Source organism: Malania oleifera, chromosome 1, assembly GCF_029873635.1.
Source record: "Malania oleifera isolate guangnan ecotype guangnan chromosome 1, ASM2987363v1, whole genome shotgun sequence".
Classification (NCBI taxonomy): domain Eukaryota; kingdom Viridiplantae; phylum Streptophyta; class Magnoliopsida; order Santalales; family Ximeniaceae; genus Malania; species Malania oleifera.
In genome coordinates this window covers 19489067-19506884 of record NC_080417.1, presented here as the reverse complement: position 1 = coordinate 19506884, position 17818 = coordinate 19489067, and the positions used below count along the sequence as shown (strand labels likewise).

Here is a 17818-nt window from a genome sequence, read left to right as displayed (position 1 = left end):
CCCGAAATCATAACCCCAAGAAAAACACCAAAACCACCCCGAAATTCCTGTGTCCAAACTGTAAGACAAAACCTTAAATTCTCTTTCTAATCCCCCACCCCCCATTGACTTGCCAACATCTCAATCTATCAATCTCTACCCTCATCAAAATTCATTCCTATATGTTGGTTTTTTAAGTCCGATCCCTGGTTTTGATAATGACGAACCGCAAGTTATTTATGTGTGTTTCTAGTGGTTGAACAGATTATAATTTAACACACACATAAGAGGTTTGAGATTGAAGCCAGTCAGAGCTCAAAGAACACATTACTTGGTGCAGTCCATGAAGAGAAGAGCAAAAGAAGAAGACATTTATTTCTTCTTGTATTGCATTTAATTTTATATCTTTTTTTTGTAATAATGCATACATCATTCAGGATATGTTTTAAATGCTCAGATGGTCGTAGATTGACCATAGGGAACCAAATGACCATAGGACACCCTTCGATTGATCGACGCCAAATTTTTGGGGTTATTTCTCAAAAGCCTTAAACTGACCTTAGGACCCATAATTCTGCATGAAAATGTCCCCTATTGTCTTAGACTTAAGTATAATGTGAATAGGGACATTACATAAGAGGAAAATGACTGAAATGCTCGAAATTGGCATGTTCGTTCGACTGAACCCTAGTACTCAGGGCCTTTCGGTCGACCGAACCTCCCTGAGGTCAACAATTTGACCCTTCGGTCGATCGAACAGATACATGAGAAGTCCTAACGCCCTGGTCAACCGAACCTCCATGTTCAAAATGACTTGGTTGACCAAATTTCATGAAGTTTGGTCAATCGAACTAAGTTTGGTCGACCGAACCTCGGAGGTTCAAAATCGCCTTTGGACGGTCGACCAAACTTGTAGTTCAAAAATGCCCCAGTCTACCGAACTTAGTGAGATGGTCGACCGAACCTTAAAAATAGTCGATCGATCCTCTCGAGTTGGAAATATTTTGAAGTGTAAAACGTCATTAAAATTTAATTAATCTTTTCCAAAGTATCGAGCGTGTCCCTCAATGATTAGATTTCCTAAAAATCTATAAATACCCCCTCCATAACTCAGATTAGTAACTTTAATTAGCAATGTTTTCTCTCAAATCTTTTAGTTAATCAAAGTTCCCCCAACTACATTTTCATTTCAAAAATCATTGTTGGACAAATATTTTTACTCTCCAATAACTCTCTTTTATTTATTTCTTGAAAATCATTTTTACAAGATAGTGTTTATTTGGGCAATTTGTTTTCATTCAAAGCTATATACTCTCATTTACTCTTCACTTTGAAAATCATCTTAAAAGTAAGCTTTGAGATTTCTCCACATATTTCCATGGTAAATATGTTGTTGGAGAAATATAGTTTTGCATTCATGATTTCATTAAAAAATCTTCAGTGTAAAAATCATTTTGAAAACACCCTTACTCTACTAAGCATTTATTTCATATCTTTTGAGAGTGGATGTTTTATGAGCTTAATGTGTACATTTCTGCTTGTATATTTTAGAAGCAATTTTCATGTACAAAAATGTTTTCCATGTACTGGTTTGGTTTAACTCGTTAATTGAACTGGGGAGTCTCAGCCCCGTAAGTGAGACTGGTTCAGTTCAGCCCAGAAATTGAACTGAGGAGTCTCACCCCGTAAGTGGGACTAGTTTGACTCAGTCTAATAATTGAACTGGGGTTTTCCTCGCCCCGTAAGGAGAGGATGTAAAAGGCTTCTGCTCCGCCCATTGAAGTGAGTAGGGTTAGTGTAATCCTTAGGATCACACCATTTCCAACACTATACTCTGGTATTGTTTTCTGCTGAACACTAAAGTCTACAGAACCTAACAACCTAACCTCTGATACCAAACTTGTCACGACCCCAAATTTATTACCATTATATATATATATCATGCAATAATATAATATTACTATGATACCTTTAACAATATCCATTATAACATCTCGGACCTCAAGTGGTTCTAAGGATACCTATTCACAAAACATACCACCTATGTAGTATGAAAACATAAAAACATATTAACCTTATTTATAATACCATAGTTTCAATATTTCTCAAAATATACATATGCATCTCCCAAAAGAAACCCAATTTCCTAGGGCATACCCAAAAAATACAACTCCCAACTCAAAAACTTGCCCTGTAGCTAGGGCAGTACTAAAGTCCCCTCTATCTCTAAGCTCGCTCCGCTCGTCTATCTAGATCACCTAAAATGTTTGGGATTCTAGGGTGAGACACCTCTCAGTAAGACATAATATATTACAACCAGTGTTTGGAAAATGAGTTTTACTTGAATAACATAGTTATTAAATCATCTATAACTATGATAGCATTTCAATGTAAAACACACCATAACTCACACCTATGCCTTTTAAAATAAGTTTTCTATTTGAACATACTTTTAACTATAGCATATAGTTCATGTTCTCTGTAAAACTATATACATGTATCTATATAACTGTGAAAGCTTCCCTGTATGGATAACTGTATGCATGAATTAACCCCGCATGCTCCGGTTGTGCGGCCTGTGGGTGAGACTTAACTCTAACTGGCCTATCAGACTAAGTCAAACTATAACCTTTGTTGTACGATTGGCTTCCTCAACCTGGACCTGACTGCTAGGGGCCTTCACCTCTCCTCTAGGTACAATCGACTGAATAATCCACACTCTATTTGAGATGTGTGGTTGCACTATCTATATTGTATAGTTACGGTACCGTACTCTGTGATCTGCTCTGGTCTATGTCTTTATATTACTATTTTACCATGATTTTTTATTAACTGAAATAACCGTGATTTTGTATAAACTGTATTACCATGATTTTGTATAATAACTATAATTCATAGCTCTGTAATAACTATATATAGTTCTGTAATGACTGGATATAATCATGGTTCTGTAAAAGTTGTATATAATCATGGTTCCGTAAAAGATGTATAAAACTATGTATTAAATCTCTGTACTATATCTGATATTTCTCATGCCACACAATTTTAAATGATATTTTTATACTATAATCTGTACGGGAAAAACTATATTTTTCAGCTATATAGAAATAATATATATCATCTATAAAACTTTCCTGTAACCCAAATTTCTGAATTTCACAAGCATATAATAAATGAAAAATTCAAATCTCATAAACACATGTTATACTTTAATTAATAAAATTCCCAAAAATTAACTGGCTTAACTTATTCCCCTTACCAGATCATCGAGAGGCCTGCTAAAATTTTATAATCACACCCACGGCATTTAGAACTCAACAACCCTGAAATCATGTAACCCCAGAATAATATCACATTCACATTTTCCCCAAACCCACATACTCCATTTAACCAAGGAAGCATCAAACAATTAACTATTATCACCCTTACCTCATTCCCTATGGAAACGCCCAAGGGAACCCTAAACCCATGCCTGCGACGTTCACATCAAAACCCTATATTCCACAAATCTCAATTAATCAGTTCATTCCAAAATTATGCTCATATTCACATTCCTAGGCCTATACACCCATTAAACCAGTTAAAACACTAAACAACATCATAAACAACTTCCTTACCTCAATTTGAGATGGTGCCTGAGATCCTCAGAACATAATTCTGCTCCTGGTCAAAATGACGAGGATCACCGCTAGGCCCTAGATACGAAGTCTAATCATCGATTGGGTGAGTTTAGAATGAGAAAATGAAGAGAGAGAAAGAGGGTTTTCGTAGCTTCCAGAGGAGAGAGAGAGAGAGAGTTCTTTGAATTTTTACAAGAAAAATGACTTACAACACCTTTTATAGTATTTTGTCTCTAGCAAAAACAATCGCTGGTTTTCTTAGGCTCCCAGAAAACCTTCGTCGGTTTTTTCTTAAACCAACCCTATTTTCACTGTTACCCTTTTACCTGACTGCGGTAAAACTATATAACCGTCAACGGTTTTCTTAACACTTCAAAAAATTGTCGCCAGTTTTCTCCTCACCAGACCATTTTCCTCTTTTCTTCTATTTTTCTTATCATTTCTATTATTTGGGTCTTTACATAAGCAAATCAATCACATGGCAATTGTTGTAATTGCCAAATCAAAGCATGCGAATTCAGTGCAGGACTATAGATCGATATCTTGCTGCAATATAATATATAAGATCATTTCTAAGATTCTAGCATGCAGGATCAACCTAGTTCTGGAGAAGCTTGTGAATCCAGCACAGTCTACCTTTGTGAGGCAAAGAAGTATGATTGAAAACATCTACTTGGTTCGGGAGTTGGTTCATAAATATGCTAGAAAGAGAATATCACCTAGATGCATGCTAAAGATTGACTTGAGGAAAGCTTATGATTCCCTCTCCTAGAACTTTCTGAAGGAGATGTTGATAAAACTAAAGTTTGCTAATAGAATGGTGAAATGGAGTATGGAATTTGTGTCCTTAACTTCCTTCTCGCTTTCATTAAATGGAAGCCTTTATGGATTCTTTGTTGGGAAGCAGGGGTTGAGACAAGGGGATCCTTTATCTCCAATCCTTTTTGTCTTATACCTGGAGTCTTTGTCAAGAATATTGAAGTCTCTTGAGGATGATGATGAATTTAACTTTCACCCCTGGTGTAAGGATCTCTTAATTACCCAGTTGGCTTTCGCGAATGACCTTATTCTCTTCTCTAGAGGGGATTATTGATCAATTAAGAAACTGGTGAATTGTTTGGAGATTTCTCGAGATGTTCTAGGCTGAGAGCAAACCCCTCATAGTTGAACATATGTACAACTAGGTTGAGTGGCCATGAGTTGGATAGTATTGAAGCCTTACTAGTTTCACTCAAGGAAGTTTTCCTTTTCGATACTTGGGTATTCCATTAGCTTCTACTTGGCTTAATGCTACCCATTACTCCGCTTTGATTGCAAGAATTGATAAAGACTCTGTCATATGCTAGAAAATTAAAGTTAATCAATTCAATGGTGCAAGGTACAGAATGCTTTTGGCTCTTGATATTTCCAATTCCTGTGGCTGTCCTGAATTATGTGGTTAGATTGTGCAGGGTCTTTCTATGGGGAGATAGAGCAAAGCCACTTGTGGCATGGAAAGAGTTGTATCTTCCAAAGAAAGAAGGTGGGCTAGGAGTGCTTGACTTGAAAAATTGCAACAGAGCCTTGCTTACAAAAATATTATGGAACATCCATATGAAAAAAGACACCCTATGGTTGAAATGGATTAATCAGGTATACCTCCAAGGGGGTAGTGTTTAGGAAGCTTTGATAGGGCATGAAGACTCCGCCTTATTCAAGAAAGTGATGGAGTTAAAAAGCTTAATGATGCAGCAATGTGGAGGCAATGGAGGTGCTAAACAACAGCTCAGATTGTGGTCCTCAGGTGATTAGTTTTCCTGTTCGGATGCTTATCAGTTTTGGAGATTAAAGGGAATCATAAAACCTTGGCATGCCTTGATTTGGAAAATGGGTTGTACACCTAAGCATTCATCCATTTTGTGGCTGAGTGCTAAGAATAGGCTACTAACAAGTGACAAACTCTCAGGTGATGTAAACGACAAGCCATGCACCCTTTGCAATGTTGAATTGGAGACAGTGGAACATCTATTTTTCAGCTGCAAGATCAGTTCAGAGGTTTGAAACTACTTAAGGGGTTGGCTTGGATGGAAACGGTCCATGACATCGTTGAAAGCAGCATTGAAATGGCTTCATAAGGAAGTTAGAGGATCCAGATTCCAAACAATAGCAAAAAGAGCCTGCTTGGCCTCAACTATTTATGGGATTTGGAATTTCGAAAACATGAGAAAAATTGAAGCGAATGATACATATATTGATGTTATGATCAAACATATTCAGATGCATGTTTATAGAACTGTTTATGAGAAATTCCCATATCTTCAGGAGCTGAGGAGTTGAGTTGATTGGTCTACCCTTTTGTTATAGATTTATTATCCTTGAATGTAATATGATTGTTCGAATGGCTGGTTTTCCCCTAGGTATGCCCAGGTTAGATTGTTTTTAGGACTTTGCCTCTCATGTATGATTTTGTCAGATGTGAATCTTGAGGATGCCCAATATATATGTACATACTATTTTGAAGAATATATTTACCTTTACAAATCAAAAAAAAAAAAGTTTAGTTTCATACTTTCAACTATTGCATTATTGTATAGGCCTTTGGGTCTATCACATGCTCACATTCAAACTCAAGTACAAATACTTAATTTTGATCATCAAAATAAAAACCCTTAAATTCATTATCTGAAAAATATAAAAATTATAACTCTGTGATTGATTATTAAATATTTAACAATTACCAAATTATAATTTTAAAAAATCAGCTATTTTGTTACGAATAAATTGTTCATCGAATGGTAAAAAAAAAGTTTGTGTTAGGCGTGGGAATGATAATTTATCTAACATCCACCATGGATTATCAGATCTGAATCGCCATAAATTTGCCACATTTTCGATGCCTTCGACCATGATCATTATGCCATCAGTAATTACAACAGCTTTTTTGAAGGGTACTAAAAAATACAACTATGCAGTGTGCATGAGCAAACTAAAGTTGATATGTTTGATAGGAGCATAGAGATGAGTGCATAGTTATCAAAACATCATTAACACCCCTGTGTAAATGCCCTTAAATTATCCATAATCCCCCAAATTGTAATAATATGCTCATAAATACTAAATTAAAGGAGGATATGCCTCCACCACTATAAAAGGGCACTCCGAGAGGAGGTAAGCATCTCTTTTTTAACCTTTCTTCTTTACTTTTTCAACCTAAACCTCCCACAATCCCTAACTTAGGTATCGAAATGATCTCCCAAAGTACACCTCGGGTCTTTCAAACCATTTTTATTTAATTTCTTTCAGGTGGTCATGGTCGACAATCTATGAAAGTCATTCAATTTTTAGTAGCAATATGTACCATAGAAACTATACATGCATATTGATGCGGAGTTTACTCTGTGTATTTGTTGAAATATTTGATAAAAGTATTATGGATATAAAAGCTCAATTTTTCTTAATTTTATTGTGAGTATATATGCCCACGTGTGCATCATTTAAAATAAAATGATTTAATATTCGTGCTAGCATCAAACCATTGCAATCTTGAAATTTCAACACGCCTTTGCCCTTATCTTGCTTATATATATATATATATTTTAACTAATGGTTGGCCAACTGGTCTGCAGCCCATTGTCATGTTTTATACACTCTGCTCTGCATGTGCCTACGCACTTGGTGATCCAAAATGGTCTACCATGATCTCATTTTGACTGTAGTTTAGCTAGCTAGCTCTTTAGTGGACGGGCATTTTGTTCTTGTGCAGCTACACGATTTGACTGGTATAATAGATAAAATCTATTAATTTGAACCAAATTCAACTCGGTTAAATCAATTATTCAAACATTGAATTAATCAAATATGATTTGAAAATTTTAATCCATCTCATATGCTCATGCTCCTAGGCATAATCAACTAGCATAAGCTCTATTGGCCAAAGTTTAGTTCCATACTTTCAACTCTTGCATTATTATATAGATCTTCAGGTCTATTGCATGCCCACATTCAAACCCAAGTACAAATACTCAATCCTGATGATCAAAACAAACGAAATCCATCATTGGCTAAACAATCATTTGGTTATGCCATTTTGGGCTTTGCTCTAACCCCCTTAAATTCATGATCTGAAAGATATAAAAATTATAATTTTGTGACTAGTTCTTAAATGTTTAACAATTACCAAATTAAAATTTTAAAAATAAATTCAGTTATTTTGTCACGGATAAATTGTTCATCGAATGGTAAAAAAAAAGAGATTGTGTTAGGGATGGGAATGATGAATTATCTAACATCCACCACAGATTATCAAATTTGAATCGCCATAAATTTGCCACATTTTCGATGCCTTCGACCGTGATCATTATGCCATCAGTAATTAGAACAGCTCATTTGAAGGGTACTGAAAAATACAACTATGCAGTGTGCATGAGCAAACTAAACATGATATGCTTGACAGGACTAAAGAGATGAGTGCATGGTTTTAAAAAAATAAGGCTTCATTTAATTTTTTAAATTAATAATATTGTTTTGATTGCTCACTTTTCAAACTTGGGAGACTATATATATATCTTTGGATGACTTTATATCAACATTGTAACTTCTTTGAATAATTTAGGATGATTCAGAGTAATGTTATATAATTAGCTTTAGCTTTTAATATAAGGAGATGACAAGGACCCGACTGAATTCTAATTTTAGCTGGTTTTATACTATATTTAGGAGAAGTGTCAAATTGCATCTATCTTCTCTTTTAACCTTTAGCTTTCTCAATAAATAAAAACTAAAATTAAAAAAAATTAAAAATTAAAACAATTAAGTGAATTGCACCTCTTCTAACACGTATGTCTATATATAGCCCATGCTTCTAAATATAGGCAACCGATATACATGATCTGTTCTGTTTCTTGTAGACATAGCTAGAAATGGCTCGGTTGATTTTACTCTGCTTCTTTTTCTTCCTTTTGACGACTATCCCTTGGTGTGCTCGACCTACAAACGCTCAAGATCCTCCATGCCCGGAAGAATCCCCTCCTAGCAGCGTCGTAAGCCGCGGCGGCAGCGGTAGCGGCAGCGGGGGTGGCAAAGGTGGTGGTGGCGGCCATTCTGGCGGTCCAGGTGGGTCTGGCTTTGGATCCGGCTCGGGTACCGGTTCGGGGTGGGGAAGCGATGGCATAGGCGGCGGCGGTAGTGGAGGAGGCGGCGGTGGCGGCAGAGATGGCGGAGGCGGCTCGGGCTTTGGAAGTGGCAGCGGCGGCGGCGTAGGTGGCGGCGGTGACGGTGGTCATGGAGGACTTGGTTCTGGAAGAGGGTGCAGCAGTTGTGGGGAAGGAAATGGTGGATCTGGTGGGGAAGGAACTCCATTGAAAGACAGGAAGACTTCACCAGGCTCCCATAAGTAGAAATTAAAATATTAATTATGGAGGATATATGTTGTGTGCGCGTTTAATTTGTGTTTATTTCTGCTTTGTGTGTGCGCTTTATATATGTGCATGGTGAATTGTTTGGCGGCCTGGCTTCCTGGTGTTCCCAAAATAATTAACTAAATAAGAGTGAAGTACTGCATCATGCACTACACGGTTTGTTTAATTAGCTACCGATCTTATTGCAGTCATTTTATTGATAATGTTAATTTGTACTTGTTTTAAATTTAACAAGTTGATGTCGAATTAGTGATGACATGATTCAAATAATCAAATTGGCCCCTAGTCTGATCTATCACATTATCTTTGGTTGTGAACAACTGATGGATCAAGTTAAAGTAGGCAAGAGATTAGTTTAGTGGAATGGTAAGTAATAATATGCACGTACAAATTTGTGTAGGCAAAATTCAAATTTAAAATCAAAATGAATGAAACCAGTATGATCAAATTTTAAATTTGTATGGTTAAGGAATATCCGTACAGTATATTGGTGGTTATTTTCTTTACAAAGAATAAATAAATCCTTTTGATTCTATCAACCTTTGTGAAAACTTTGATTGAGGATTAGGGAAGTTTAATTAATCCTAATTGGAGAGAGTTATGTATGTTATTTCTAATCTATGTTTGGAGAGGCTTTAAATTTGGAGTTGTATTAGATTTGGATAAAATGTAATATAAAATTGTATTAAAATTTATTCATATCCAAATCTAAGGTCTAAAATCCATAATCTCAAATACTACCTAACAAATAATGATTTTGATACTAATTAATATGCTTTAGAAGTGATTCTTGTCATCAACTAGTTTGATCATCTGGACCGCAAGCTTTCAAGGTATATGTCATGATCAAATTTCAAAGTAGGATGGACTTTGTCTTTCTCGATGAAAGAGCACTTTACTATCGTAAGAGGTAACAATCTTAAATTGGATTATTATAGTTAATTTTTACAAAGAAAACTAGTTTGGTTACCTTACTTTTTGGAATTTCCTAAATAAAGAAATTATAATGTCCATCAAATAGCAGGTTTGGTGATCAAGATGTGAAAATGATCATTATTATTATTTTTTTTATTTTTTCAAGGGAGGGCGGTACCTCCATTTATTTATTGATAAACCCTCACTTTTGGCGTAGGAATACCGTGGTTACAAGGCAATCAAAGGGAGAAATCAAAGACAAAACTTTAAAGGTCTCCTAAAAAAAACACCACCAACATCTAGCCAAAACAGGGTTACAAGTTAAGGATGATTGCTTGTTTAAAAAAATATTTGATCTTGTCAATTTTCAGGTGAACTTAATGTAGGTTTTATTATTTAAACACATCACTTCAATAGAAATATGAGTCTTTAACCCATATCGAGAAATATGCTTTAACTAATTTTAAATTAGTAATGATACACTTACCTATCAAACATCACACTTTTTCTTACTCGCTACTTTAAATAATTGTATTATATAACAATACCCACTCTTACTACCGAAAATCGAATAGCTTTTGTGAATCGTCATTCAACTATGACCACCTAAAAAGAGTCAAATGTGGATGACTTGGAGGAACTGGGGTGTACTCTGGGGGATCACTCTGATGCTTAAGTCAAAGACTTGTGGGAGGCTTTGAATTGTAACATTAGAAAGAAGTATGTAAGAATGAGATGTTTACCTCCTCGCGGAATTCCTTTTTATAGTGATGGAGGTTGACCCTCTTTCAATTCGACATTGATGAGCGTATTATTGTGTTTATTGGGGTTATGAAGAACATTAAGAACATATGAAGAATGTAACTGAAAAAATCAGCACACAATGCCAAGAAAAAGAATGAAAAGACGCAAGGAAAAGGGCGGAGCGAGGGTGTACCTAGCAGCAAGGGAACCTCTCAGTTGAGACAATAAGCAAATGGGCTAGCAAGCGCCTTTTATAGAGAAAAGTTGGCCCAAATCTCTACAAGAACACGAATCCAGAGGAGGTTGGATTATTGATTATTTCATGTCTCTAGGAAAAGGTTGTAAGTCCCCATACGGGCCTGTAGTCTGAAAAAGATATCTTCCAACACCCACGTGCTGGCAAAGGCTCTATATAGGCACATCTCCCAACCAGATGGGACACCTAAGAGATGTATGGTCCTGAGGAAAAGCATGATACCCCAAAGGTATGGCTCACTTAACGAAAAATCTTGAAACTCTACAAGTGAAAGCGAGTTATGGAAACTCTTTGAACTTCAAAAGTACACCACTGCTTGCGAACCCGTCTCAAAACCGACCCAACTAATAAGCAATGCTCATGAGACCCAAAGAAGATGCCCAAAAATGAGCATGGCTCATTAGGAAAAGAAGACCGGCCCAACTAATGAGTTAAGGCTTATGAGAACACAAAAGATGCCCAAAAGATGAGCACAGCTCATTAGGCAAAGACGACCGGCCCTACTTATGAGCTAAGGCTCATGAGGCCACAAAACATGCCCAAAAAATGAGTACGGCTCATTAGGCAAAGACAACTGACCCAACTGATGAGCTAAGGCTTATGAGACCACAAGAGATGCCCAAAAAATGAGTACGGCTCATTAGGCAAAGTAGACGGGCCCAACTAATGAGCTAAGGCTCATAAGGCAGCGAAAGATGTCCAAAAGATGAGCATGGCTCATTAGGCAAAGAATACAGAGAGCTACTCGACATGCTTGGTAGGATTCCTTGACAAGATCTGGTCGGAACAAAGTTCCCAAGAGGAGCTACTCGGCGGAATTTCTCAGGAAGAGCTGGTCGGAACAAAGTTCCCCGAGAGGCTCGGTAAAATTAATCGAGAAAAGTTGTTCGGAACAAAGTTCCCCAATAGGAGCTACTCGACATAATTTCTCGAGAAAATCTGGTCGGAACAAAGTTCCCCAAGAGGAGTTGCTCAGCAAAATTCCTTGAGAAGAGTTGTTCAGAATAAAGTTCCCCAAAAGGGGATACTCGGCAAAATTTCTTGAGAAAAGCTGGTCGAACAAAGTTCCTCAAGAGGAGTTGCTCAGTAAAATTACTCGAGAAGAGCTATTCGGAACAAAGTTCCCTAAGAGGAGTTGCTCGGCAGAATTTCTCAAGAAGAACTGGTTGAAAAAAAGTTCCCCAAAAGGAGCTGCTCGGTAAAATTCCTCGAGAAGAGCTGTTTGGAACAAAGTTCCACAAAGGAGCTTTTTGGAAAAATTCCTCGAGAAGAGATGTTTGAAACAAATTTCCCCAAGAGGATATGCTCGGAAGTTTACCTTGAGAAAAGCTAGTCGGAACAAAGTTCCCCAAGAGGAGCTGCTCGAAAAAATTTCTCGAGAAGAGTTATTCAGAACAAAGTTTCCCAAGAGGAACTGCTCGTAAGTTTACTTCGAGAAGAGCTGAGGATTTGCTCAGAAGAAATCCGTGAGGAGAGTTGCTCAGAGTGATCGGTTCGGCAAAGCCAACGCGTCTCAAAATCGGCTCAAATCAACCGAAATTGGCTTCGCATCGACTCGGATAAGTCGTCTCCCTCCGATCCGACTCGACGAAGCCGAACGCATCCTAATATCGACTCGGATCAGCTGAATCTGGCTCGGCATTGGCTCAGCAATGGCTCGGATCAGTTGTATTTCTCCAATTCGGCATGGCAAATTCGAACACTTTTTAATATCAGCTCGAATCAACCAAACTCATCTTGGCATTAGCTCGAATCCGTCATCTTCCTCCAATCCAGCTTGGCATTGGCTCGACATCAACTCGGATCAGCCATATTCCTCCAATCTGACTCGGCAAAGCCGAATGTTTCTTAATATCGATTTAGATCAGTCAAATTCATCTCGGCATCGGCTCAGATCAGCCGTATTCCTCCACTCTGGTTTGATAACCCAAAAAAAAAAAAAAGGGAAAGTTAGGAAAACTTTCGAACTTTCAAGAACAAAGTTCCGAAAATTCGAAATTAAGGGGGAACAACTGATATACCCTAAATATATATATATATCAGGGTCAAAAACAGTTCATCTGCCATAAATTGGCGCAGCCACAATCAGGGCCATCATCGCTCAATGACAGCTACTCTGAAGGGGTCAACCCCATGCAGGCCAGAGCAATCCATGCCGGCACCACAGATAACTGTTATCGGCTCCTTAAAAGCCAGAGCAATTCACGCCTGCTCCATAACTCGCCAATAAATAGCCATACACCCTCGGACAACTTCTGCCACTATAAATAGGGACTCGAGCGAGAGGCCAAGGTAACTCACTCTTAACCCAATCTTACTGTTGCATTCAACCTCTTCGAAGCGCTCCCTTACTTACGCATTGGCGTGATCCCCCGAAGTACACCTTGGGTCCTCCAAGCCTGATTTGTTTTCATCATTTTCAGGTCATCGGAAGTCAGAGGGCAGCTTCGCAATTCATCACCATTTTTATCCCACAACAAAATTAAATTTAAAAAACTAAATAATATAATATCTTAAAAATTGAATTGACTAGTTTAACATGTCTAACAATTTTAGATTAGCCAATTGACATCAATATAACAAAATGGTTTTTTAAAAATATATAAAAAATAAAAATTACTAATAAATCATAAAAATGCCTAATAATTATAATATTAAAATATTTTGTTGTATTTTTCATTAAAAAAATGAATAACTAAACATATTACAAAACAAATAAAACACAAGTCAATATATTAAATTCAAGTGGGTCAAACATACTGTTAGGAAAAAAAAAACTAAAATTTCAAAATTCGCACTTTATAAATTAAAAGTGTAAAGTTGATTGCTAATTATTCTATGTTAAAATAATAATGTTATATGAAGGAAGAAAACTCAAATTTATATTAATTAATTAACCCTTGTTCAAGACAATTCACCTACTTTTCATGATTTTATCCAAATTGTTATGTTATTAAATGTGGTATTTAATTGAGTCATAAGTCTACTAAATAGCCAATCTGATTGATTTTTAAATTATATTTCACTTTTTTAAATATATACTCAATCATTTTATTTGCATGAAAAATTGATTCCTCTTATTCTTGAGTAGTGCTCAATTGATTAAATCTAATTTGAAAAGCATTTCTAGATATTAGGCTTCTGCCTTATTTTTAAGCCAATCTATTATTGTAAACACCTTATTTTGCCCGGTTGTTATATAGTAAATTTTAGCCTTTTTACCTTATTTTCATTTTGATTTAAGTCATTTTAGAGTGGTTTTGTTTTTTTAAATATGCAGTGGAATGTCGACTAAGGTCTTTGCCTAGGCACAATGTCTCATTTCCATTCGCTCAACCTCACCATTTGCTTGCATGTCCATGCACTAGAATTTGTACAAACTTTTATTTGCATTTTTCTTTTAAAATAAAATAAAAAACGATATATATATATATATATATATAAACAAAAATATTAAAAAAATATAGCCTCAGCATCCTCAAACTCTGTAGACCAGCATTCTGAGCACCTCCACACACCAAAAATAAGGGTTCAAGTGAGTAGCGGCTCAACTAGGCTTACTTTGGAATTCAAGGCTCGTGATTGGTCTATGCTGATTTTTAAAGCTCCAATGGGCTTAAGTTAAGGAAACTAGGCCCACTGTGGGCTTCTTTTTAGGCCAAGTTGCATTCCCCTTAGGCCCCTTTTCCTTAAAGCCCAAATCCACAACTAGGCCTCTGCTCAAGCCCAATATTCCCATAAAATCTAACCTAGCCCCACTTCAATAGTCCCTTCCCCACACCTGCTTCCCTTGTAGCACAAAAAAACCAGTAGGCTCCTTAGATCCTACTTCTCCTATACCACTATTACTTGCTCCAACAAAATTTGGAGCTAATCAAGCTCCTCCCCTCCCCCCCCCCCCCTTTTTTTTTTCTGTTTAGCCTATAAAAAGAAGGGGATTTTTGAAAAAAAGGGTCAGGAAGGGAAAGAATAGAAGAGACAACTTAAGTAGCAAGATAGAGGGCTGAGCTAGAAAGAAAGAAATAAAGAGAATATAAGAGAAGAAAGAGGAAAGTAATGAGAGTTCTGTTAGGTGGTCTAAGGCCTTCTCAACCCCAAAAGCTAACTCTAGGGGTGAAACTTTGCCTCACACTTAATAACTTACCACCAGCCCCTTCCACAACCGATGTGGGATAACCTAACAATCTCCCCCTCACACATTGGGATCTGTCTCGGTAAGGCAACCATTGGGGCCTCCCCCGGCACGGCACACTAGGGATAATGTTGGTGAACCAGGCTCTGATACCAATGTTAGGAGGTCTAAGGTCTTCTCAACCCCAAAAGCTAACTCAAGGGGTGAGACTTTCCCTCACACTTAATAACTGACCACCAGCCCCTTCCATAACCAATGTGGGATAGCCCAACAAGTTCCGCAAAAGGTAGAAGAAGAGGTAAAAAGGAAAGGAAGGTAAGAAGCATAAAATAAGGCAAATCAAGAAGAGTTTTGAAGACTAGAGGTCGGTCCCTATTTTTCCCAAAATATGTTTTCTTTTAAGTATATTAGTGTGTTCACCTAAATTTGGTAAAGATATAACTTTTTATCTCATAATCTGAAAATTGGAATCCCCAAAATCCCAATTTCAAATTCCCCCAAATCCTAATTTTAGAACCTTTAAAATCCAAAGTCCCTAACCCAGAATTCCCAAAATCCCAATTTCAAATTCCCAAAAATTTAAATTTATAAACCCCTAAAGTCCCAATTTCAGAATCCCTAAAGTCCCAATTTTAGAACCCCTAAAATCCCAAAACCAAAATCGCCTAAAGTCCCAAAACCAAAAACCCTAAAGTCCCAACCAAGAATAAAATGTCCTAACCAAATCCCCAAAATTTAAGCCCCAAATTCCCAAAAAATTGAAAAAAAATCTATGAAATTCTATAAAAACCCCCAAAACAGAATTGAATCCAAAACATCAAACCTAAAAAACGGGATCCGAGAACCTAGACTCGAGTCAAAAGACCCAGATCCAGTAAACAAAACCCAACCTGGGTCCAAGTCAATGATTCTGATAACCACAACCCGGGTGTGACCCATTTACTTAGATCCACATTAATGTTGACAAGGGTCAACTAACCCTAGATCCAGACCCAAAACCCTCCCAGACCTAACCTATTTCCCTAGCCCAATCCCAAACTAGGCCCAATTGGGCTTGATCTAACCTAAATTACCCATGCAGACCCAAATTCTCCACAGCCTAGTTACCCAGCTTAAACCTCACCAGTCCCAAGACTCCAACCCAAAGCCTAAGACCTAAACCTGGCCCAACAAAACCCATGCCTGAAACCCATCTAACTTAGACCCTAGGCCTAGCCAACTCCCAAACAACCTAGCCTAAACTTGAGCTCAGCCCTTCATAATTTAAGGCCTAATTGAGCTTGTCTTAGGCCAACCCCTATGGTTCAATTGGGCCTGTCTTAGACCCAAAACCCACCAAGCCCATTTAACCCAAGCCCACGGCCTAATACACCCAACTTAACCTACCCTAAACCTAACCCAACCTAAGTTAAACCTCAAGTTAATCAACTAAGCCCTAGAAATTGTTTGACTCATAGGAATTCGTGAGAAAATACTTAATAAAATCCAACAACAAACACAAAAATTCCCAATAAAAGCCATAAAAAAAATCAACAAACAAAAACTAAAGGGGGGGAAGGGTTCGTTACCTTAGTAGGATCAGTACTCGGATCTGAGAAGAGAAGGGGGCAATGATCTTAAACCTCTTTGCCATTGGGGAGTCGTTTTCATGACCTGCAAGAGATCTGAGAGAGAGAGAGAGCGAGTTAAAGAGATGAAAATGAAAGAGAGTGAGAGAAGGGAGTCTAGAGAAAGAACAAAGTGAGGGATTTAGGAAATGAGAGGAAAAGCAAAAGAAAGAGGAATGAGATGAGATGAGAGAGAGAGAGAGAGAGAGAGAGAGAGAGAGAGAGAGAGAGAGAGAGAGACCTATATCCACTTTAGGCAACGAAGGCCACTAGAGAGGCAGCAGTTGGTGACCATGGCGGCGACTAGATATAGAAAGGGGACGAGTGGGTTGAAAGAGAGAGAGAGAGAGAGAGAGAGAGAGAGAGAGAGAGAGAGAGAGAGTGGGCAAAGAATAGGAAACGTGTCACAGTTCGTACATGACAAGTGGCACCATTGCATCCATAGAAGTGGGTGACATAACCCGTGTAATATGGTGCAATCCTAGCTGTTGAATTTTTGTTTTCTCTAAACAACTAGGAACTCACCATGTCAGCGATTGCAGTTTAAATCACCTGTTCCATCGCTATTTCCCATGTGGCAGGGTGACGCTAGGGCAGGTGATGTCTGTCACACCCCAAATCTGTTAGGATCTAAGGTGCGATTTCCTATAAAAATTGCACAAACCACATAAGAAATAGAAATAACGAAAATAAATATAACCTCATAAACTTTTACACCAGAGTGCTAAATAACTGCATTACAGGAGTATCTTTAGCATTAGAATTAACATTCTTAATCCAAAACATAAAAGCATTTCCAACTGATACTATACTAGTATTTATTCTAAACTGCTCTCTCTAATCCCACCTACGTGTTTGTTATGCCTGATTTTCAATACGCTCCTCAAAGTTGTCTATAAGGTGGGAAAATAAATTAGTGAGACGACACTTAGTAAGTTAGAAAGATTATATCAGTGTGTAACTATGATGAGCTTTACAGTATCATAATTCTGTAATAATTAACATTTAATACTATAGTTTCAAAACTGCATTTGTAAAACAGTAACTATTAGCTGTAAACTGTAATTGTTTTTTAAAACAGTGAAATGTAACTCCTCTCATACTTGTTCTATAAAACATCCTTTGGGCTATAACTGTAAACTGAGTCATGTTTACCCCCATGGCAAGGA

The 17818-nt window shown here is 37.3% G+C and overlaps 1 protein-coding gene across 1 annotated transcript; it reads left to right on the top strand.

The window, feature by feature from the left end:
* Positions 1 to 8497: 8497 nt before the first annotated feature.
* LOC131151406 (putative glycine-rich cell wall structural protein 1) lies at positions 8498 to 8974 on the top strand. The gene has a single exon (XM_058102672.1). It carries the CDS (start codon positions 8498 to 8500, stop codon positions 8972 to 8974), a length of 477 nt encoding a protein of 158 aa, XP_057958655.1.
* The last annotated feature ends 8844 nt before the right edge of the window (positions 8975 to 17818 follow it).

Excerpts from the sequence above, each read along its gene's own strand:
- LOC131151406 (XM_058102672.1), top strand. The coding sequence starts at position 8,498 with ATGGCTCGGTTGATTTTACTCTGCTTCTTTTTCTTCCTTTTGACGACT.